The sequence below is a fragment of the Cyanistes caeruleus genome, chromosome 9, assembly GCF_971803275.1.
Source record: "Cyanistes caeruleus chromosome 9, bCyaCae1.hap1.1, whole genome shotgun sequence".
NCBI lineage: Eukaryota > Metazoa > Chordata > Aves > Passeriformes > Paridae > Cyanistes > Cyanistes caeruleus.
Genome location: NC_141709.1, coordinates 20,465,498 through 20,487,214, shown reverse-complemented (window position 1 = coordinate 20,487,214; position 21,717 = coordinate 20,465,498). Strand labels below are relative to the sequence as shown.

Sequence of the window (21,717 nt, the reverse complement as noted above, 5' to 3'; positions counted from 1 at the left end):
TGCTAATGCTGAGATCACTGATACACTGAAGTCACAAGGGGTTTTTTAGAGTAAGATCATTGTCACACATCTTGGTTTGGCAAGGCCATAACCAGCACATCATGTGCTGATAAGATTAAAAATCCTCACTGCACACATAACAGCAGCAGCCACAGACTGGCAGAGCTGTACTTCATCTCAAATGCAGCCAGCAGGCTAGAAAACAGCATTTCCTCGCTTCTTCTCAGGTGAGAAAAATACTCAGATGAAGATCTTAAACACCAAGGATCAAGCAGGTCAGAAACCTGGACAAGAAAGCACTTAGACTGCCAACAGTAGCACCAAGGTGAACAACATGTGCTTGAGTGTCTGTTTTTTTCTTTAAAAAAAGAATGTAAGTATCAGATATGTAATACAAGCAACACTTATTTTCCCAGACAGAACTGGACATTCTGTAAGCCAGTAACCTTTCAGGGTACTGTTCTTCCACAGTGTAGCAGCCTGCACCCATAGCCAGAAATACACGGTTGCTGCCCTGCTAAATTTATAAGCAGTTGTCTCTTCCCCTCACCGCATCCTATGCTTTGCTTTAAACATCCTTCTTTTAGATAGCCCTCCCCTCTGGCTTCACAGTCTGCCCTGCCCATTACTGTTTGAAGGTAACCTGTAATTTATCAACTCTTTCCTCCCCAGACCCACACAACTCCCAGCAATCCTAAATTAGAAGTTGTGGAATCCAGCAGAAGTAACACAGACCATGGTTTTCCAAATAATTTCTGCATCTCGGTTGATTGACTTTTTAGCTGTAGCACAAGCACAGGTCATCACTTAAAGAATCTACCAGGGATTTTGCTGCTTCACTTCAGGCAATAGAAACCAATCTTCAGTGGAAGACTTTGCCACTTGTATTAGGAAGAGAAAGAATCTATATAAAGTATCCTTTTCTGCTTTGTGGCACCTGTTGTAGCTTTCCATGCCTTATGCTCATACTGCAGGCTTCTATTAACATGCTTTCTCTCTGCTACTGTAAAACTCTGTAAGAATTTGATACTTTAGAGCTCTGTCAAATTTTGTTGAAACTTGCTGCCAATTTAATGTTAACAGTGACAAAGCACATGTTCTACCTGGTTTCTAAATTAAATCAGACCACTTCTTGCCTTATAAATGTATTGGCAAACAAAGTATTCCATAGCTGTTTACAAAATGTACCTATATATTAAGTGAATTATTAATCTTAGCTTTCTCTTAACTCTGTATGAAAAAGCCATGTAAGTCTGCCTTTTGTATTTCATTGATCTTAAAGTGCTTGCCATCCTGGCCAGAATTCCTTACATAAATTACTGTATACAATAGTGATGTGCACATTATATTTTGTGTGTTGTCAAAGATCCATTAAGAGTTAATTGTTTCAAGAGAAAGCACCTTCACTCAATTTTTGCTTTTTGAGGCAAGACTGCTTTGCATCTTTTTGAAAAGCTTCAAAAGTCCTCAGTCTTAGGTGAGTGTTGAAAGAGGACCTCAGTACACAAAACTTTCAGATACTGTGAATAATTTGTTCTGCCTGTGCCTTGCATTTGATTTGCTTTGCTGAATTTCAGGGGTGCTTTTAGTGGGAGGATAAATACTTGAGTATGTTTCTATGGCAAATTCTGAAGCTGTTAAACATCAGCTGGAAACAGGGCCCACAGGAATTATCATGTCTACAGGAAATCCAAGTTCACGCACTCCACACTCCATTTCATGCCAGTAGTTGCATAGCACTATTAAAAAACAAAGCTCCTACATTAACCTGGTAACATATTTACTCTTAAGATGAATACTTACACACCCAATATTTACTGCAGCTGTGTTTATTGTAGCACATTTACAATATGTAAGCATTCAGACAGAACATGTTTAATGTCCTCTGCAGAATTATACATTGTCACACAGAGCTACAGCACCGTTGCTCACAAATGGAAGCTCTCTAAAATATGCTTCCCTTTAGTTTTCTATTCTGCTCCCAGAATGAATATAGAAAAGAAGGCATCCATTAAATATTATCACAATCAACAAAGAATATAAACTAAGTTGTCAGAACTGAACTTTTACAAGAGCTAATGTTTCAGCCAGCCACTGACAGTAGCAGGTTATTAAGTTTCTAGGAAACATCCAGTTTCTAAAGTGTGGAGAGATAAGACTCTCAGAGACATATCTCCTCTGTCTTTAACTTAGTTTAGACTTCAGGTTTACAGACTTGTATGCCAGAAGAAGATTTCAAATTTTTAAAAAATAGATATTTTGCAAAGGTTTTTGTCTGATTTTTCCTTTAAAAACGTAAGATCCAAACACTGTTAAGCTGAAGACTGTAACTGACCCTGCTCAGTGCTTGATACATGAGAACATTTCTCCACTCAGCTCATCCCTCTAACTTCAGTCAGCCTGGCATATCCCAGCTCTCTGAGAATAGATTGTCACTTACATCCAGTGGTACTTGTGTTTAAAGAAATATTTATGTTATGCTTTCAGCTATGTTTGAATGGCTTGCATATCAACTCACTGTAATGACTCCAGAAACACATTACACCAAATTTCATAGTATTTATTTTTACTGTGAGTGCAAACAAACAAAAAATGCTGAGGGCTCTAGTGAGCTTCCATTCATTCAGTAACAGGTCAGCCACAGACAGATAATGCCTGCAGTACTAAGGGCTAGGTTGGTGCTCAAAGCCGAAGTTTTCCGGCACTAGTTCTACTTATTGTTGAAAGTTATTACATCTATATTCTACTCTTATAATCTAGGCAAGTCTGAACACAGACAGGTTTTTATGCCCTTTGCATTCTAGCACAATTTAACTGAGGAAACAAATAGAATAAAACTAATAAAAACCATCCCCAAGCCCTCTGAACTAGCAGTGAATGTCTAATCAAAAAAAAATCTGTAAGTTTAGCATAAATTTCTGCCACAGGCCTGTTTTTTGAGAAAAGCAAATTAAGTCTTCAGAGATAAAGTTTTCCACCAGATCCATTGTCCAGTTCTTGCAATGTGTGCTGCTTTAAAGCCTCCATGATATGCTCCCACAATCCATTAAATACGTTCACTACAACCTGTACAAGAGAGGAGGGGGGAAGCTGTCAGGTACATGCATCAAAATAATAGTTTCACTGTACAAGGAGCCTGAAAAATGCAACTGAACTATTAAAAATTTGACATTCATTGACAAGAAACTGCTATGAACCACCAGAAAACATTCTGAACATGATGTTCACTGCTCTCCTGGATGCCTGATCCCCACTGCACAGTCAGTAGGAAAATTATTACATCCCCACCCTGTCCAATTTTATGCTGGCCTTCTTGTCTGGTAAAACTGAGAGGTGTGTGCACAAAAGGAAATATTAATGTGTCCATGCCCTTTACCCAGGAGCAAGATGCCCTGCTCTGCTTCATCCCACACTTTTATCTCCAGTAAGACACTCGGTCAGAACAGGGGCTGGCTCTCAGCAGGATCTGTCATCTCCCTGCTCCAAAATATGTCCCCATCTCTTCCCTCTCATAAATATGTTCTATCAGGCCTGTAACAGTACAGCCCACCAGAAAAGCCCAATACCACAGAGTTGCACCTTTGATCTTTTTAATCAAGTGGCAAATGTTTCTCAGCTCCCCCACCAAAAGACTCTTCAGCAAGGAAGACTCGGACTTGCTGCCAGCCAGGTTAAATATAAACCACATATCCTGCAATCAGTATTCCTGAAGAAACACAGCTTCAAATAACTGAAGCATTTTCTCTCCATAATGGAAGTTAGGGCAATGTTTTCCAAGTGCTGTGGTAGTATCTTAAACTGCATGCTGTCTTAAAACCTGGACAAGCTGATTTTCTCCCCAAGTTTCAGGCCTGTTACCTGCACAAGGTGTGATTAAAAAGTAGATAAGAGAACACTGGATGAGTTCTCTTAAGTCCTGCTTGTTGCAGTGAGTACAGGAAATGTCAATGCATACGCATTAAACATATGGGGTTCCCAAGCTACTCTAAATATTATCCTACTTTCTGTATAATTTTTCACATGTTAAGTGATTCTTAATTTGGAAGTTCCCTCACATCTTCTTAGAAATTTGTCAGCTGCAGTGCTCTGTTCATTAGAAATAGTTTGGGATTTTTGTGTGAGTCCCCCCACCTGCCCCCCAACACTACTTCCCCCAAAATTTAAGTACTTGTCATAAACATTGTACCAGGGACATGTTTTAGCATGCTGCTTTTGCATATACCTTAATAGATCATTTTAATATAGATACATACCATTACAACAACAGAAGAGAGATGCAGAACTTTCCTCCTCTAACCTGTACCTCCCAGAGTTTGGTGAGTCTTTGCACTGTGATATAAATCTCTTAAGTTCTGTCTCAGGAAAGCCATCTTGCTGGTAGTGCTAAAAATTGATACTTAATTAAACCTTTGACAAGGATAAAACCTAGGATAATCCAAATTCCCCCCAGACCACTTTTGAGACACTGCTCAAGTCTGAAATTAGAAGATTCATAGGACCTAATGTGAAAATACTGCTTTTTAGATATTTAGCTTCCATTGGAGCAGAAAAACAGACAGACTTTTTAAGAAAAACAAAGTAGAGAGGGATTAAAAACCCTCCTGTCATCACTTTGTACTCTCAAAAGTAGTCATACTTGTTCTTTAGATTGGTATGCACTGGAAGTTAAAACATTGAGAGAGATGAGAGTTTTGACAGCACCAACCTTGCACTATTATTCCAAATGAACAGTCTGTGCTCACCTTGACTGTTTCATATGTATCTGTAATGAGTGCAATGAAGAGACTCAGCACCATATAGATGAACAGACTGATGAAGGAGTAGAGGTAGATCCTACTGAATAACCAAACCAAGTAACTTTTCTGCTGCATCTGTGCAAAGGTGGCAAACATGTCATCTCCGTTGATCAATGAAAAAAGGCATTCAGAAACCATGTTCAGAGTGCGAAACTAGAGAGGAGGGAAGACGACAAGGATGTGTCACTGCTTTACTTGGACACAAAGACTGTACACAACATGAAGAACATACACTGCTGATGACTGACTGCCTCAAATAGCTTCCTACACCCAGGGGATGACAAGGTGCAAACAGTAAAACATCTGAGGAACAAGCAGAGTTTGTCACCTCCTATACACATGCACATTTGATTCAGATAAACAAATTTATCTTTTAAGAGAGATAAGCATAATGTCTCCAAAGTTTTAGTCAGATTCCAGTGTTCTGCAAAATGGAAATTATTTCTTAAAATATCAGCATGTGATTGGGAGTCATTACAGCTTCCACTTCTGACTTGGAGCTTTCATAACTTGAGGAAAGTCTGATTGACTCATGGAAGTCAGACTCCTCAAACAGAAGAGCATCATGTTGGAGATGCACTATTTTTACATTAAGGGAAGCCTTGACATGGAGAACTAGAAAACAACAGTTGTAATCTCTCATTCTGTTATCCAAGCTGGTTTTTTTTCATGGTCAGAACATTACCTTCACATGGTATGGTCCCAGTACAATCCATCCACAGAAACAATAGCCCAGGTAGATCATAGCAGCACAACAGCAGAATCTCATTACGTTGGGTAATGCTGCTCGCAGTGTTAGGATGAGAAGCTGCACAAAGCAATGCAAACAGTTAGAATTCAGCCAGATACTTCTTCCAGTCCTCTTATAGCAACAAACAGAATAAATACCAACAGTATGAAGATCCCAGGAGATCCTTACATTATACTTCTGAAAGAAACCTAGGTAGCGAATGACTCCAAGCCACACAAGCATAGTAGATATTCCTAAGAGGATGCCGCAGACATCATAACTTGTCAGACTCTGAAAAAATGCAAGAGAAAAAGCAAAAATATTAGAAAGGGAAAAAATTAATTATTGTAACAACTGACAGCTTCTAAATTGTGACTCCCATTACTACAAAGATTTATTAAGAAACATTTTTCCTTTGGCAAACTCTCCCAATTAGAAATTCGTTTGAGGCAATATGCATTAGAGAGAGGTCCCACGAAAGAGCAGGGCCACTTTCAAGTGCAACTCATTTCATGAGTTGCTCATGCCTTTACTCATGGCTGTTTGTAAAACAGATTCTCACAAGATGAGCTTTATTTGTAAGGCAGGTGCACTGCAGAAGCAGACACCTCCTCTGTACCCAGCTCACCAAGATCTGCAGTAGCACTGCAAACATTTTTATGCTGCTTCCAGACTTGCAGCAACTGCTTCTGGAATCTGTACTGACAGATTCCTCAGAGCATCTTAGGAATCTCAGCACTGCATCCCAATGGACAGGGTAAACATGACACAGGAGAAAAAAAAGTTATTCCAGTACATAGGAAAAGCTCTTTGTCAAAATTAGCATGACTAGTCAGCATTGTTCAGATAAATACCCAGGAGGATCTTGTTATGTAGTTGGGATCTATGAGCTATATAAAGCTATCAAGGAGAAGACTAATTAGCTTCTATTGAATTCTATCCAGAACTTATATCTATTGGCACTTTGCTGTTTTTTCCACCTATAGATACTGGCCTGTTTTCATCCAAATTAGCATGTACTCTGTTCCTGAACTGCAGCTCTCCTCTGACATAGATCATGACAGCTGATTTGAAAAGAAGTTTTCATTAATTTCTGTTTCTATTCTCCTAAGAATAAAATGTAAATAATAGATTTTGGCAATGGGTATTGGCTAATCTTTCCTATCAGCATAATTCATTTAGAGCTTGACAAGAAACAAATTTAGGCTGCTTTAATGTGTACATGTTATTCAACCACTTTCATACAGTAACATGGAACAAGATCTTATTATTATGTTCCACAAGGCTTGCAAAATTGAGCAAAATGTAACCTGTAATGAGGAGTTTTAATAAAATACTCTTACATACATAAATGGATGTCTTTATAATATAAGATACAGGAATCCCAAATGAAAGATCTTATTCCAATCTTGTTATCTTCTTTGCTTTTCCCAAAGCAGGATGGAGCTATCTCTTAGCTGACTTCCTCACAGCTGCTTTCTACTCTCAGTGAGTTTATAGTACTGTGGTGAGACAGGGCAATTTGTACAGGGTGTTTGTGACAGTCAAGCTGTCAGCAGATGGATTTCAGACCCATCCTTTCATCATTACTGTCCAAAGTCCACTATGTTGCAATGTCACACTTCAAAGTCTGCTACAGATTCTGTGAAGAACAATATTATCTGAATATCAGAATGCTTCAGGATAGCATGTTATAATATTTTTTCTTCCCTAATTCTGTAAAACATAATGTTCTACAAGTTGTGAGTTTTGTCGATATTAAGTTTATTTTAGAAAGTGAAAATATTTAGAAATTGAAATCAGCCACTGCTATGGCTGACTGTTACATACATGCTGGAAAACAAAGGCTGGGAAAGCAGCAAAGTGATATTTAAGGAGAGAGACTCTGTTAAACACTTGTAAACAGAGTTCCAAAAGTTAAATGCTGAATTTGAAAAATTTCATCAAATGAGCAAATATAAGTGAGGAAGGGAGGAAGTTAACAGTCAGACTTTCAGAGATGAACTGCATTTTATTCCTCAGAGTCACAGGGAGCAAAGATAATTCAGCACTATAATATAGAGTGATATTTGAAGTTTTTAAATCTTGCTACTAGAAACAACTCACATGACTTGCATGTCATGCGACTCAGAAGCAAGTACAGCCAGCCTAAAGTTCTCTGAGAGGTTTGAACCTAGGTTGTACAGAAGCAGTTTTGCTTCCATCCGACAGTGTGACAAGCCTACCTTAGCTTGTATCTCCATCTTTAAAGTTGATCCAACAATAGTTAGGACATCGCTAACCATAATCAGGATGTACCATCCATTGACAAACTCCATTTGATCACTGAAAGATACTTCTTTCTTATAATAATATAGGAAAAAGCTTACAAATTCCTAGGGGAAAAGAGGAAAGAAAACAGTTAATCAGGCTTACACAAGACAAGACTTTCCAAAGAAGGAGCTATACCCACCCTTTGGAGCCAAATTCCTTTAATCACTGATCGTGTGCAAAGAATCAATGAAGCCAGACAAGTCAATATGACAAAAGCATCGAAGATCATCATGTAATGAGTATTCTTCTGTACTGCAAGAACAAAAATGTACATGTTTATAGTGCATTCATTCTTGTTGACCATCACTGCTTTACTGAAGTAAAAATCAAGTTTTGATGTTAAATAAATTTATACAACTGAATTAAGAAAAATCTTAGCATTTTTTCCCACTAAAGTCTATCTGACATATTATATGAGAGATGCAAGTGCATCTGCACTACAGATACCACTTCAGTAAATTTAGGAGGCTTGATACCACATCAAACTTATATCAGTGTGAGTGAGTGCTTCTTATAGTCCTGCAGGATTATTGGTGAGAGTTAATCATTTTACAGCGACTGGAATGGCCTTTGGAGTCATAGAGCTGCTCATAATTTTTTTTCAAAATCCTAGGAATTTCAAAATATATATCTTTTCTTTCAGACCAGTATTTGACAATCAGGTTTTCTGTCCTATGGGAGTGCAGATAATTTGTACTATTGCTCAGCAAGTCAAGATCAACATTGTGTTAGACATGAGTTCTCCATCTGTTACTAAAATTGACATTCTTGATCATCTAATGTTAAACATTGCACCAAATCTTTTTGTTTGTTTTTATACCTATCATACAGCTGAGAATAGGTGAGACAGTGGAAGGATTAGATTTTTAATGCTAAAAGGACAGTGGTTTGAAAAAAAAACAAACAAAAAATGCTAAATTTGCAAGAACATACACCAATTCTACAAAACGGGCTGCTGAAATTCTAGTTGACTTCATGAACTGCACTACTCGGAAAAAGCCCACCCAGTACTCCCCTGTTACACTGCTGCCGTTTAGACGGTTTTGCCATGTAAGTGCGGAACAGGCAGGAGCTGTTGGGGTGCGGCTGCAGCCTTTCCCCGGCGCAGAGCATCCAGAGGGGCTCCGGGAGTGGCTGGGGAGCGCTGCAGGCAGCGCCGCCTGCTGGGCACGGCTGGCACGGCAGCGCTGAGCTCCGGGATGCACTCCCACCCGACCCCACTAATTAATTTCAGTCTGGATCTAACAAAAACACCAGTTACCCTTTTCCACTACCAGCTCTTCATTCCCTAACACAGGCCCTAACAGAGAAAGTGGCAAAGTAGAAAGAAGGACCTGGTTAATCCTATTGCAAAGTGGAATCTGAAAGTCCTGGAAAGCTTCTGACTATCAAAGAGATTATTTTTGCTGATGAAAAAAGATGATGTTTTGACCAGGCCAAATGTCTGTCAACAAAGGTGGTGCATTCTTGTGAGTCACTATATAAGAAATTTAACCATCTTGTGCACCTCAGTTATAGCCAAATACACAGCAAATGTCATTTAAGCAACAATAAGAAGTGCTTGTAGCCATTACACTCCAGCAAGCCTTAGCAACAAAGCTTCCTTATCTTTCCTGGTGCTCAGTCCTGAAATAAGAGTAAATCAGCTTCAGCTTTCCACCACTATCATGTGTCCTGTTGCCTGGTGCTAGAAGAGTTCACAACTCTGCCTGAAGGAATGAGCAGCCTAAGTTCAGTAGCGAAAGACAGAACGATGTACAGTGAGGTGTGGAAAAATTTTGGTTTGCCATTATCAATGGTGCAAGCCTTGAGAACTGCTACAGAAAGTAACACTGTGGTTGGATTCCCAGGTTTTCAGATCAGAGGTTGAAGAACAACAATTTCTTAGAAAATCAGACCTAGAGTGCACATGCTAGAGATTGCATGTCAGTGGTGCCTCACCTTTTCATAAAGAAAAAGGTTAAGGAAATTGTGCTAGTGGACACAATTTCAGCATGAAAATTTGAACACATTTATGTCACTTACTTGATCCAGAAACATGCCAGTCTTTACATTCCCTGATCGCTATGTCATTGTCTAGACTTATTTTAATTCTTCCACTGTGTGCTTTATTATCAAACACAATCTGTATTAAAAACAAAAACAAATGAAAATAGGTGCGTATCTTTATAAAGTTAAACAATTACGTATGTAGCCCACTGTATTGCTAAGCCTGCATAATGATGCAGAAAAATTCTCCTAGGGGAGAAGTTACAAAACTTTTCCTAAGCTTAAACTAATTCCAGTATCTTCAAATAAATGCTGTCAAAATGAAAGACAAATGTGCTGAACTATGTATTTGCCAAAAATTGTTCAATCAACCAATTACTAGGTGAAATTCTTTTAAACTACATCCTCATTCCTCTATGATCTTTCCCAGAAGCATCTCTCTAAAGAGAAGAGATTTACACTTCCATTATACTTCAGATGGATTAGAGCACAAGTGGCTGTAAGCCAAGCAAGTACTTCAGGACCACATCAGGAGCACTGAAAGCTTAACCTCCAAGAGTGACAACTGCTGGTTATTTACAGGCTACACTAAGCCATAACAGAGTAATCCAGGCACCACTGACCCAGGGGTACTCAACACTACAGAAAATACCTGTGCTGACTGTGCTGTAAACCAGCAAGTCATTTTGTGGTTTTGAGCAGAAAGACATGTGGCAGGCTTCCACATACCCGCAGAGTGAAATCGTAACAGTCGGGGAGCTCGTGGTGACGAACGGTCTGGAGGTTGATTGCCTTCAGATTGAACATGAGCTGCACCGCCACCAGCCTGCAACAGAGCTTCAGGTCAGCCTTGCACAGGGAAAATGCACCAATACCCCAACACAGGAGGTGTTCGTTCCTCCTCACCTGGGGAAATCCAGAGTGAAATTCAAATTGTGCTTTCCCATTGTTGTGTTGTCTAATGAAGTCGTTGGCTCAATGTACAAGCAGTCTGGAATGGATAAGGACTCACAACAATATCTCATGGATTATCAGGTTCTTTAACCGTAATCTGCCTGTCCCACTCCCGAGGCTGTTATGAGCTGTTGGCTACACCAGACAAGATAGCACACTTGAGTGAGGAGTCATCTGAGAAGCCAACTGGCAAATACACTGGCTTCCCTGAACAGCAGCCAGGTTATTCATCATGAATTCACAGGGAACACTCCTGAAAATTAGCCCCAAATACTTGTACTAGATGGTCATCAGTGCTAAAGGCTCCTCACTTCTTTGTGGCATCAGACATTGGAGGTGAGGGCTAGAGGTTACTTACACAGAACTTTTCTTACTGGTTTTGGCTGGTAGTAAGTTCAATACAGATCATGCGATAAGACTATACCGTACTGTAAAGTTTTTTAAGGAATTTATCAAAAATGTAGGTCTCATCCTCCCAAAGAACTGACAAAATAGATTAGGTTCATCACCAGTCACAATCTCTGGGTCTATATCAAAGGTGTCATTTCCAGGACAGATGATTCCTCGCTTGTAGAACTGCTGACAAACAGACAGAGGCGTCTCTTCTGTTCCCTTCTTCTCATAAGCATGATTTCCAACAGAGATGTTGGGCAGCTGAAGGTACTAAAGTTCAAAACAAACAAACCAATTTAAATAGCAATAAAACTGTTAGTCTATGAGAAAAAACAAACAACAACAACAAAAAAAAAACAAAAACAAAGCAAACCAGAAGTGGTTATAACCCATCTCTTTTATTTAAAAGGTCACCTAAAGAGCTATGAAACCTAAACCACACAACAGCTGAGTCCTCAAATCTCTTAAGGTATTTGACAAAAACACTAACTACAGGATTTGGATCTAAATACCTTTTTGCTTATTATGTTTTTCTCCTTACAATCCTTACTAGAAAGCCAAACTTGTTACTTGCAAAGAATTCTGGCTCAGATCCAAGGAGTGCTTTTAGTGTAGAACTAGTACATTGATTAGCTTTAAGGATGTTACCTCATTACAGTGCTCTAGCAATGAAAGAAAACCTAAACGAGTTGATGCTTTAGTCTTAGGCAATTGACACAGAAGTTAAATTTTAAAAAAGGTACCCAGCCAAAGATCATATATATTGTACATATTGCAGCAACAATTCCTACCTGGTTTATTGCAAAGAATATCTGGTCATAAACATCTGTTTGTGTGTATACAGCATAGGTATCATCCATTCTGTCCATATATCCTTTCAAGAACAGATGTTTGAATGCAACAGTGTTCTCTTCTTTGAAGGCAACCACCATTTGATTGCTCAATCCAAAAACCACCAGCTGAAAAAGACATTTATATTTTCTGTTCAAAGACAAAGTTGGCTTCTGGATTAACATATGAACCTTGTTTTATGAACAGCCAGTCTTCTGCCTCACTGGTAGACATGGCAATTACATGCAGGCCACTCCATTTCACAGCTGGTCAAATGAAAGTTTGGCTTTAAGGAAGCAAAGGGTTTCACTAATGTGTGCCTTCAACATGTTTACAGCATCTTGGCCAAGGACTTGAATTTTTAGGAAGAAAATGATGCCATCTCAGGTTCCAGCTCCCTATACTGTTACACATGCTTTGTTAGTTTGGCCTGGCGTCAATTGACTTGCCCTGGGGGAATATCATTATTCCTCAGCCAAAAAGGCAGGATAAGACTTAACAAGATCCCACTTTGAAGTCCTTACTCCAGTGCACAAAAGGGAGATTGAGGACAACTCAGGAGAACAAACATCTCTCAATCAGGTTTCAATGAAAAGCGCTTTGAGAATAACCCACCAAAGCTGTGCTTGCAGCAGGATAACACCTGAAGCTGGTAAAATAAATATATTGCAACTGTTCATAAAAAGTGAGCACAAAACTCACTACTACTACTACTAGTCACTATCCAGACTAGAAAATGTTTCTAGAAGTACATGATGTACTGTTCCTGGGAGCTTACAATTCTCTTGACTATTGTTTCAAATCTGGTGTCAGGTGTAGTGTGAAGAAACTCATCAGAGATAAGTCTGAATCAGTAGTCTACAGATTAGTTTTATGGCCATGGTGCAAACTGGAGATGCAGGTTTTGATAAGGGTAACTCAGTTACAGAGATACTGAAATGCTCTGTAGGCAAGCTCAGTGTGCTCAGCACACAGGAATATACCAGCAAAGCAACACTGCTCAGACTGAATTACCTACAGACACGTTTTCTCTGAAAATACAAAATTGGCATTAGTTTCTTTTTTATTTGGATTCTTTCATCACTAACTCTTACTTTTAGTTGCAAAAGGGGAGAGATGGCAATCAGAGAATGAAGTACATTTGAAAATGAAACAGTAAGGGACACAAACATGGTGCCAGATGCACAGCAGGAGAACTCTTATTTCTGCAGTTTGTGCCATCATTCATGAAAATGGAAAGAAAACGTTCTTTTCTATACATGTACTGTCATAGCACATGACCATAAAGGGAGATCACATCTGGGCAGCTCTGGAGGATCATCTGGGGCCTTAGAAAGGCTTTATAAAAACTTTCTTCTGCCTTAACCACAGAACTCTGAGACAAACAATTGTGTTTTGAGCAACAGATAAATGTGTTATATGAAATCTGTGGTGCAAGGCCGGGTGAGAGAAAGAGTGAGGAAAAATTTCTGAGGTTTTTTTCAATGCAAGAGTTTGTACGCCATATGCAAGATACAAGTGAACATCATTAAAAGGTCACCACTTTCATTTCTTATCACTGTGATATTGAAACAGAGACAACTTTTCCTTCCCTCAAACACAACAGTGAAGCAGGTACTTGGGTAACAGATGTGTAGGGATGCCATCCTTTGGGGGGAAAAATGGCAACGAAAAAAAAGTAAAGTAAAAAACCAAGTTGAGCCCTTAAACATGATTCCTTTTATCTGTACTCCTAGAATACTATTTTTTTCAGTCCATAGTTTTAGGAGAAAATTATGCCACCTGAGATCTAAGCTACATATATGCAAATAAGAATTTTGCAATCTATTCGTTCCCTTTCTCTGCACCACACCATGAATAGCATGTCACCTGCATTCATTTGACTTCCCATAGGCTGAGTCCCTCCTTTCATAGGTACTCACCTGAACTGTAACCATTACTATTTTGAGTAACTGAATCCCAAGTTTCCAAGGCTTTCTGCCCCGGGCCCAAAATTTCTCACATGGGTTCATGAAGAAAAATTTTAACTTCCTTCTAAGCTGATCTTCCAAAATCCCCTCCTGTGATACTGATGAGTGTCGTTTGTAGCTGCAAAGGTTTTCCTCATCATGAGCGCTGCAGCTGCTCACAGCCACTTCAGGATTTTCCATTTCTGAAAAGAAAAGTAGTCCTTGTCAGTTGAAAAACATGCAAGCACCAATGCAGTAGCAGCAGATCAGTCTGCACTAACAACCCAGACTCCAAAGGCATTTGTCGTCTGTGAAAGGCACTTACACTTTACAGTGACTTTCACACCTTTCTCATTGCACATTTTCTGCAGAACTCCAAGAAAATTATGGGCAAGTTTTTAAATTTGCAGCTAGGCTGCCAGGACACTTATTTAATAGTGGAATTGCTGTCCATTTGGAATTACAGGGTCAGTTCCTGAAAATGTCTTCCTCTCTCACTTGACAACAACAGCATATGTGCAAGACATCCTGACTCAAGAAGAGCACCAAAAGCCTCTCATGAGCATTCACGCTTTGGGAAAATTAATCTATTGCTGTAGCTAGCATTTTCCCCCACACCTACAAGCCTGTGTCAAATCCCTGAAAGAAATGGAATTCTCAAGAGGCAGCGGTTTTCTTATGCATTATAAAACTCTATTAGCACAGTTCACTCTTGGAAATGGAGATGGACCATGACAAATTGCAATTCAGATAAATTACCTGAGAGCATTAACTTGTCATGTGGCAGGATTATGACTTTTTCTTTGGCCATGAAAGACCCAATGCAAACCACCAGCAATGACGAACCAAACAAAAGGACCACAAGGTAATTGAATCATGATTAGTTGAAGAGGCTCACATTTGAGTTCAGTATGAAGGGAAAAGATGAGAACCTTAAAAGTACGTTTTGAGACATTACTCTGCATAGTATTCAGCATGTTTATGTTTTGATCTGTTACTAAATTCACCGACTCCCAAACATTTTATAAACACTTTATAAAATAATTAAGAACTAGCCAGGAATATTGATTTCAGATAAAAGACTGATGACATTAAGAACAGAGAAGACAGCCTAGGCTCTGAATAAAGGTGTGCCTTATTAGACAGTTTATTTTTGATTCCCATAAGAATAGTTTTGTATGTAACTCAAACAAAACATCATCATCAGGACTGGTTTTTACAAATGTCCAGTCACATCCAGTCTCCTCCAGCAGCCCCTGCACAGAGCAGAACAACAGTCTGTTTCAGATATGACTTGAGACCTTCAATTTCCCCAATTGTCAGGCAAAGCAGGAAAAGTTTTGAGTCAGCAGTTTAACGCTAAGAACAGGCCCATACAGAGAGCAAATAAAGTTCAGCTCCTGTTTTATCGGACTTCCATTGTCCTGCAGGATAAAGTACAATATGCTATGGTTGTCACTCATCTTCCTCATAGCTGATCCAGCATTTCTAAAACTGAGCTCTATTCTGCCACTGAAATAGTCCTGTCAATACCTGTGCTGGATTAAAAAAAAATAATAATAAAATAAATAAATAATAAAAAAAAATATAACAACAACAAAACACAAAAAAAAAAAAAAAAACCCCAACAAATAACCAAAAAACCCGGACCCACTTCTGGCCCTCACGGTGGGCTTGGGCTGCCGTTCCCACAGGCGCAGCTCCGTGCTGCCCCACAACCCGGGCCAGGCCCTTCCCTCAGCCGCCCTGCCCTTGCCAGCCGCTGCAGGCGGCTCCCAGCCCCCGCGGGCTGCCGCAGCCCTGCGGATGGCACAGCGGCCGAGGCGGGAGCCGCCCGCATCCGCATCGCCACCACCGGCCAGGCCGGAGCGCGGCAGCCGCTGTCCCCGCCGGCCTCGGCACCCCTTCACCGTGGCACCCCAAGGGCCAAGGCTGGGGGCCGGGGGTGCGCCCCCACCCCTCTCCCCCGCTGCTGAAGGCTCCCGCGTACCTGCCACCCGTGACCGCTCCTGCCGCTCCGGGGGCTGCTGCCGCCGCGGGGGCGGCCGTGGGAGCCCGGTGCCCGCAGCCCGGTGCCCGCAGCCCGGTGCCCGCAGCCCGGTGCCCGCAGCCCGGTGCCTGCAGCCCGGTGCCCGCAGCCCGGTGCCCGCAGCCCGGTGCCCGCAGACGCCCCCCGCTCCCGCGCCCTCCCGGCTCCGCTTGGCTGGGCGGGAGAGCAGCGGCCTCCGCCAGCCCGCGCCGGCCCCTGGGCTGGGCTGTGCCGTGCCGGGCTAGGCTCGGCTATGCGGGGCTGTGCCGTGCCGGGCTAGGCTCGGCTATGCGGGGCTGTGCCGTGCCGGGCTAGGCTCGGCTATGCGGGGCTGTGCCGTGCCGGGCTAGGCTCGGCTATGCGGGGCTGTGCCGCCCTGTGCTGTGCACACCGGCACACGCGGCCTCTGACACCTTGTGCTGCACATCTCCCTCCTGCCGCACGTGACGGGCGGCTCTCCACACTGTAATACACTTCCTATGGGATGGTAATGCCGGCTCCAGATTTATTGACTTAGACTTCTCCACCAGGGGAAATAATGTTATAAATAGCTGTGTAGCGCTCGTCATAAAAAAAAATCCAAAACAAACAAAAAAAAGCCCCCAAAGTCCCTTTCAGGTCACAGAACTGTAGCTATGAAAGGCAGCTAGTGGTACAGTGGATATGCTTAAGTCATTCCACTTATACGAAATTAAGCTATTAAAGTTATTAACTGAACTTCAAAGAGAACGGACTCCTGCCTTGGGTCTGTGCCAGCCCCACTGCGCTGCGTAAATGATTCCTTTGGCATTGCTGCCTGACAAGAGGATAAACCTCAGGTTATAACTGTGCTCAGTCTTCAGCTGCCTATTTTGTGCTCAAAGTACCACTCTGAACACTGGTATAAAAGGAGCAGGTAAAATAAGGGGAAGACCAAAACAAAGAGAGTAGCAGGCATTTTGAGAAAGGGAACTTCCTGGCTGTCCAGACTGACACGGAAGACAGAAGGAATCCTCCTGCTTACCATAAGAAGGGGTGGATGGACCTCGGAGTGGCACCAAGGACAGAACTGGGTGCTTTGTACAGAGAGAGAGACTCCGGGGCTCCTGTGTTTTACATCGCAGCAAGGCAAACTAAAATATTTTTATGCATCCAAAATACAAAAGATACAGAATACAAATCTTCACATTAACAAACCGCATCGAATCGCCTCAACCCCAGCGGGAGACAGCCACACCACACTGTCCGGCAAACACCGATGCCTGGACTAGGGTGCGCGGCTGGCCTGGCTGCAGAAGGAATTGCCGCCGCCTGTCGCCTACAGACCCCATCATGCCCCGCGCCCCAGAGTCCCGCCGGTGGCACTTTTCCCGCGCACGGCATGCTGGGATGAGTAGTTCTTGTCTGGGGCGGCCCTGCAAGCAGCCGCCGCGGGGGCGGGTTTGCAGAGCAGGGCGATGATTGCCTGACCGAGACGTCAATCACGGCTAGCCCCATCGCCATGACAACCTCGCGCCGCCGGGGACGCGCAGGGCCGCGGCCGCACAGGTAGGGACAAAGGACACGAAGGTGACCCGGCAGCGCTGTGGAAGCGGTGAAAGATTCCCGACCCGAGACCACACGGCCAGCAGCCGGCAACAGGGCTGCCCCTGCGGCCGAGCCGCCTCCGCCGCCTCTTCCCGCCTCATTGCCCGCGGGCCCGAGGCAGCGCCTTCCTCCGTGCCGTGAGGGGCTGTGCCGGAGGCTGGAGCGGGCCTGCGAACACTGCCCAGCCCCGCCGCAGCCCGGCAAACCCCCGCAAACACACACACCCATCCCCAGACTCCACAGAGATGGTTGTTTTTCTTACCTCTGCTTAAAGAAGTCTAATCTAAGTCAATTTTTACAGTATAGAATTTATGTTTCAAAAGTCGTGACAATGCAACAAATGTTACTGTTCCTGACAGGACCGTGTTATGACAACTTCCATATCACACTTAGTAACTTTTTAAGTACCACCCAAATTGTTACACTATTTAAATAGTTTAGACCAGTTGTATCTGCTCATACCAGAAGTTCTGTCTGGGCAAGATAACACTAAAGCCATATTTCCACTCTTTGCACTTGCCTATTTTTTTTTTTAATTTTTGGATTTGTGGATTAATTTCTATAGCTAAATGCATTATCATTATGTTTAGTTACCCTCAGTTTTTCATCTGTCAGTTTGCCCTGTTACGTTCTAAAATTGTGTGCTTCTGGCAGCTGTCCTGTTTACAGGCAGTATATTCCATAATTCATGCATTTATTGTGCAATGAAACACTTCTGCAGTCCTGTTGTTTGTTCCCAGTTGTTTGTTCCACATCCGTAAGCTCATGTGATGCCAGCTCAGTCTCGTGTTAGGACCGTGAATCAGCATCTCCTGGTCACTTTCTCTGCGTCTCTTGTGATTTCACCAACTTAGATAATTTTCAGGCTAAAAATAATCCTGGTTTATTCTCAGTACAAAATATGTTCTATGTCTTCAATCATCCTTGTTATACCTTTTCCAGTTTTTATCAATTTCTTTTTAAGTAAAAGAAAGAAAGAAAAGAGAATCAGAATACAATATTAACCAACATTAGAATGAAGTTTTCCATTTTGTTCTCCTATGGCCTTCTTATTAATTCTTAACCTAATTTTACACCCATTGCACTTACCATCCCAGATACTGTAACTACACCTACTGGTTTCCATCAAATAACAAAATCAACACCAGGTTCAAGTAAGCCTGATATGATGAAAAGTTATAAGTGTGAAACCATTCAAATTGATTTGGCAGTTGCCAAAACTTCAGCTTTACTCCCTACAACTTTAACAATGAAATTGTGTCCAAATATGCACTAGGATTATTAATAATTTTTAATAATTTTGTATTACTTGCTCTTTGCATGGAGCAAAATAGAATAAATTTAATTAAAGGCAACATTGTACATTAATTTTTGGAGAGACAAAGTAATTTTCAAGATGGTATTTTTAGCAAGTTCCTAAATGTTTACCAATGGAAATGTGTTTTTTAGCTTTCTAGAGATAGAACAAAAAAGCAATTAGCACATGGTTTTGATCCTTTCCTTGTAGTGCTTTTGTAAAATGGGCATGCATCTAATTCTTCTGTCATTCCAAATTATAATAAATTACTGCCCTAAAATAATAATGCACACAAACTTGACCTTAAATCGTTCAATTAGGCAACTAATGAATCATTCTGTGTCCTCAAATCAGACAGGTTTTTTGGTAGAATTGATAGCTAATTAGTTTTTGCCTTTTGCAGCACCTAGCAACTTCACGGATTTGTTTATAGCTGTAAATGTTTCAGTACATTAAATAATTAGGAGAACACTCTGATCTTATTTTTTCTCTTAAGCCTAATGTTCAAAATATTAGAGACGTCTGTAAACAAACTTGGCTATAAAATATCAGAGTTGTCAAATATTTACCCAGATTTTAGCAATTACATAATGTAACACTGTGTTCAAGTGGAAAACTGCTGAAAAATTAGGATGAACATAATTAATGAAATCTAAATATTACTTACTTTTTAAAAATAAAATACATGGCAGTATTCATGACAACTGATTTTCAAAGGCTGCAATTTTATGTAGATTTTCCACTCTTAAAATTTTCAAATTATGTTAATTTAAATGTTGTTTCCAACCTCTTTTCAATCACAGAATCATGATTTTTTTATGAACATAATGGAAAGGCATAATACATTTGTGTGTGCCCTGACAAGTCCTTTTTAAGTAAGCAGTATAGAAGTATTCCTAAGTGAATAGGACCTAACCATAGATTTAAAAATTAATTATTTTGGTCACATTTTCAGACAGTTCACTAATATGGACTGTTTTTTTCATGTCTTTCTTCATAGCATTTAGTATTTTGCATAAAAACATAGGGGGGAAAAAAGCAAACCCCCAAACTAAGAAGAAAGTGCTGAAAATAGCATCTTTAACTTACATATTGTGACTTTTGTTCTTTTATGCTTGTTTGGAAGAGGTGATGTACAAAAGGCTGCTCTTCAATACACATTTGAAAGTTCACAGTGTTTCCTGAAGTGAGAACCTGGAGGTTACCATATTCCTGTGTAAAAACCAACTTTTCTTAGAAGCTTGGGCCTGGTTATGCTTCCAGAGAAGCTCTGGAGGCTCTGTCTTCGCTTTCTCTGCAGGCCTTCCCTGTTTCCTGACCACTGACAATCATATGGCCACAGGATGACAGAGGGCAGGCATGAAAGGGTATTGGGCATATTGAAAAGGAGATAAATAGTTTGTATTTTTCTATCTGCTTTCCAGCTGGGAGGTCCTGTGCATCCCAGAGGGAAGTGGGAACAGTCCCACTGACTGCTCTATCCATCTGCAGCCCTTGAACAAGGGCACTTTTTGTATTAACAAATGCACCAGGCACTGACACCAGCTTCACCAGCACAGCCCTTCTCTCTATAGTGCTGCATCTACCTCCATACCTCATCCTTTCAGTGAAGGAGGAGGAACTGATTACTGGGACACCATTTCCAAGAGTTTTAACTGTTTTTATAGGTAAAATATACTTGTGTTTATTTGTGAGTTATTTTACTAAACATAGGATGTGACTTATGTCAGCCTTCTCAATTTATCCTCCATTCATGTGACTTAGAGTTTAGGATATTCAGAGGAACTCACTCAAAATTTCCAAACTAGTTTTGTTGCAGTGCATAATTATGAAATGGTGAAGTAAGACATTGTGACTGGAATATATCTGAGATGGTTCATACTGTCCTTCTAATTACTAACTAATTACTACAACAGCTGCTCTCACCTCCTCTCCTGGAGGGCTGTCTCTCTTATACAGAGGCATAAAGGTTGGTTTCAAATTAGAATAGTCAACCAATTTACAACACGGGTTACAATTTTTATATGTAATATACACAAGAAGATAGATAAGAAACAGCTTTGCACAGCTTTCCTTTTTAAATAAGGAAAAATCAATCTCTTGGCCATCTGAATTGATATGCACTCTCAGTGAGGTAGGCCTAAGTGTTTCAGAACTGTAAGCTAAGCATATTGCACAGTCTCCTTTCAAAGATTATACATATATATGAAAATAGATAAGAAATATTATTATTATATTATTATTATAATTATTATTTATATTTATATATAAATATATTGACTGTTACACAGAACTATGTTAACAGTGTTTCTACTCCTGTATTTGACAAAAATACTGTGAGAATGAGGGCAGAAAAAACTCCCAACTTTCTCGTTAGATTCATTATATATTATTTGGGGAATGGAATAAAAACATCATCCCATGCACAGCAGAAGTTTCAGAATTCTGAAACATTAATTTTCTTTGCATTGGTATTTGGAAGAAGCAGAAGATTCAATAAAATTCACAGACAGATTAATGGAGGGGACTGCATTTGCCATAATCAAGAGAGACAAAACAAGAGAGAAATACACTAATGTGTCATGGATGCAGCCTACCACCTGTGACCTGCAAGATGCAGTATGATACAGAAAAGAGTCTGAGGATTTATAGAGTATACTTTACTACTTCGATTGGAGTGAAAAATTAAAATGCATAACTGTAATAAGAATGTCAGACTCTGATCACATTAAAGCCAACTGAAATTTACCTTGAGCTCATGGGAGGCCAACATGTACCCCAAACCTCAGCTATTCCATCTGGCTATAATCCATGACCTGTATCTTGCCATCAGTGGTCATCTTCCTACTAAAATTTAGATCAGAAGCTAA

The 21,717-nt window shown here is 40.7% G+C and overlaps 2 protein-coding genes across 20 annotated transcripts in view; one reads left to right on the top strand and one right to left on the bottom strand.

Moving 5' to 3' along the window:
• Positions 1 to 1,813: 1,813 nt before the first annotated feature.
• Positions 1,814 to 17,923, bottom strand: MCOLN3 (mucolipin TRP cation channel 3). 5 transcript variants are annotated; one of them, XM_086901558.1, is made up of 15 exons: positions 17,161 to 17,277; positions 16,988 to 17,069; positions 13,929 to 14,158; positions 11,967 to 12,134; positions 11,292 to 11,445; positions 10,735 to 10,819; positions 10,558 to 10,654; positions 9,865 to 9,964; positions 7,979 to 8,091; positions 7,752 to 7,901; positions 5,716 to 5,817; positions 5,482 to 5,604; positions 4,743 to 4,949; positions 4,254 to 4,383; positions 1,814 to 3,066 (listed from the first exon to the last, which is right to left on the bottom strand). In XM_086901558.1, exons 3-15 carry the CDS (start codon positions 14,154 to 14,156, stop codon positions 3,047 to 3,049), a joined length of 1,677 nt encoding a protein of 558 aa, XP_086757684.1. In that variant the 5' UTR covers positions 14,157 to 14,158; positions 16,988 to 17,069; positions 17,161 to 17,277; the 3' UTR covers positions 1,814 to 3,046. The 5 variants fall into 5 exon arrangements, with proteins under 5 accessions (XP_086757684.1, XP_023787922.2, XP_086757688.1 ...); XM_023932154.2 differs by lacking the exons at positions 16,988 to 17,069; positions 17,161 to 17,277 and adding an exon at positions 17,813 to 17,923; XM_086901562.1 differs by lacking the exons at positions 16,988 to 17,069; positions 17,161 to 17,277 and adding an exon at positions 15,946 to 16,035.
• DNAI3 (dynein axonemal intermediate chain 3) overlaps positions 17,327 to 21,717 on the top strand; it is a 28,260-nt gene continuing 23,869 nt past the window's right edge. For 4 of the 15 annotated variants that reach the window (XM_086901556.1, XM_086901555.1, XM_086901553.1 and 1 more), the window contains exon 1: positions 17,394 to 17,511. The gene's annotated coding sequence lies outside the window, so the exon portion shown is untranslated. Of the gene's footprint in view, positions 17,512 to 17,906; positions 20,515 to 21,717 lie in introns of those variants that run through there. The other 11 variants (XM_086901554.1, XM_086901552.1, XM_086901549.1 and 8 more) reach the window with 7 other exon arrangements.

Excerpts from the sequence above, each read along its gene's own strand:
- MCOLN3 (XM_086901563.1), bottom strand. The coding sequence starts at position 14,156 with ATGGAAAATCCTGAAGTGGCTGTGAGCAGCTGCAGCGCTCATGATGAG. Across the intron at positions 12,135-13,928 it reads TAGTAATGGTTACAGTTCAG|CTGGTGGTTTTTGGATTGAG; the intron begins GTGAGTACCTAT and ends TGTCTTTTTCAG. Across the intron at positions 4,950-5,481 it reads TGGGACCATACCATGTGAAG|TTTCGCACTCTGAACATGGT; the intron begins GTAATGTTCTGA and ends CCTCCTCTCTAG.